Here is a 1,346-nt window from a genome sequence, read left to right as displayed (position 1 = left end):
ATCATCTAAGCCCAAGAGCTAGAGGTTGCTGTAGGCTGTGATGCCACAGCACTCTACCAAGGGTGACAAAGTGAGACTCTTTCTCTAAAAAAAAAAAAAAAAAAAAAAAAAAACACGCACTCTAAAAATTCAGAAGTGGTCTGCTCTGAATATACTGTTATGACTACATGAGTCTATAGAGGTTAGAGAGGCAGGTCATTCATAACTGTCTTCTCACCTGAAGGCTGCTTTTGGAGCCCCCAGAATCCCTCCCTTCCCCCGCCCAAGAGAACCTTTCAGATGGAAAGGCAGTTATGACAGTTGGGAAGTAGAAGGTACAGAAGGCAAAGTTAGCTCCAATACAAAGAAGAATTTTTGGATAACCACATCTACAAAATGAACTGGGCTGCCTTCGGAGGGCCTGAGTTCTTCATCCCAGAGGGCATTCAGATAGAGGCGAGATGCCCGCTAAGCAGCAATATCACGGAATGGTATCAGGAGTGCAGTGGGCCGGGGAGAGGGAAGGTTATGTGTGCTCGCCCCTTTCCTCCCTGTGAAAGCCTTTCCCGTTTGTGTTATTCTGTGGCTATCACCATATCCCCATGGGTAGAGAAAAGTAGTTAATATGTGGCGCAGAGTTTCTGAAAGGGAACCCCCTGAATTATTTATATTAGTATTGTCATGGGACTGTGAAAATATACTCTAGACCTACTAAATCAGAATCTCTGGGGGTGGGACCCAGAAATCTATGTTTTAATATGTTTTGTAAGTGATTCTTATTATTAGGGAAGTTTAGGAATCACTAACTAAGTGGTTAAAAGTCCTTTGGAGGGTCAAATCCTGCCTCTACTACTTACACTCACCGGGTGATCTGGGGTATGTCATTTAAATTCTCAGGTCTTAGTTTCGTCATCTGTAAAATAGGGATAATATTTTATAATTAGTTCCAGCTATATGGGGATCTTGTGAGATTAAATAAAATATTTCATGTTGGGCACTCAGTACCATAGATCTCAAGCTGATGTGGTTTCAGAAATTACCTCTGGTACTGGTTTCAGTGCTGATTCTTGGGCCCCTTTCCCAGATGTTCCCAATTACTAGGGACCTGGGAAGGGGCCTAACAATCTATTTTCATTAAACTCCATAACTGATTCTGACAAATACCTGTGTTTATGACACCACCATGCAGTGTTTTTGTTAGCATAGCATTGTGGCTTTGTAGTCAAACAAGATCTATGTTCAAGAACTTGTTCTTCCCCTGAATAGCTAGGTGACCTTGAACAAATTACTTGAGCTTTCTTGCCTCCATTTTTCTCAGCTTAGAAAAACTGTAATAGTCCTCATTTCATAGGGTTATTTTATAACTT

General features: G+C 41.5%; 1 protein-coding gene across 3 annotated transcripts in view; it reads left to right on the top strand.

The window, feature by feature from the left end:
• RFX4 (regulatory factor X4) overlaps positions 1-1,346 on the top strand; it is a 163,925-nt gene that overhangs the window by 94,789 nt on the left and 67,790 nt on the right. The window contains exon 1 of one of the 3 annotated variants that reach the window (XM_012801248.1): positions 274-470. The exons of the other annotated variants lie outside the window; for them this stretch is intronic. Coding sequence (XP_012656702.1) covers positions 376-470 — 95 coding nt within the window. The 5' untranslated portion in view covers positions 274-375. Of the gene's footprint in view, positions 1-273; positions 471-1,346 lie in introns of those variants that run through there. 3 annotated transcript variants of the gene reach the window in all.

Source organism: Otolemur garnettii, unplaced genomic scaffold (genome assembly GCF_000181295.1).
Source record: "Otolemur garnettii isolate 467f Iridium unplaced genomic scaffold, OtoGar3 scaffold00007, whole genome shotgun sequence".
In the NCBI taxonomy this organism is placed as follows: domain Eukaryota; kingdom Metazoa; phylum Chordata; class Mammalia; order Primates; family Galagidae; genus Otolemur; species Otolemur garnettii.
The sequence above is the reverse complement of the archived record's forward strand: the minus strand, read 5'-3'. Positions and strand labels throughout refer to the sequence as shown.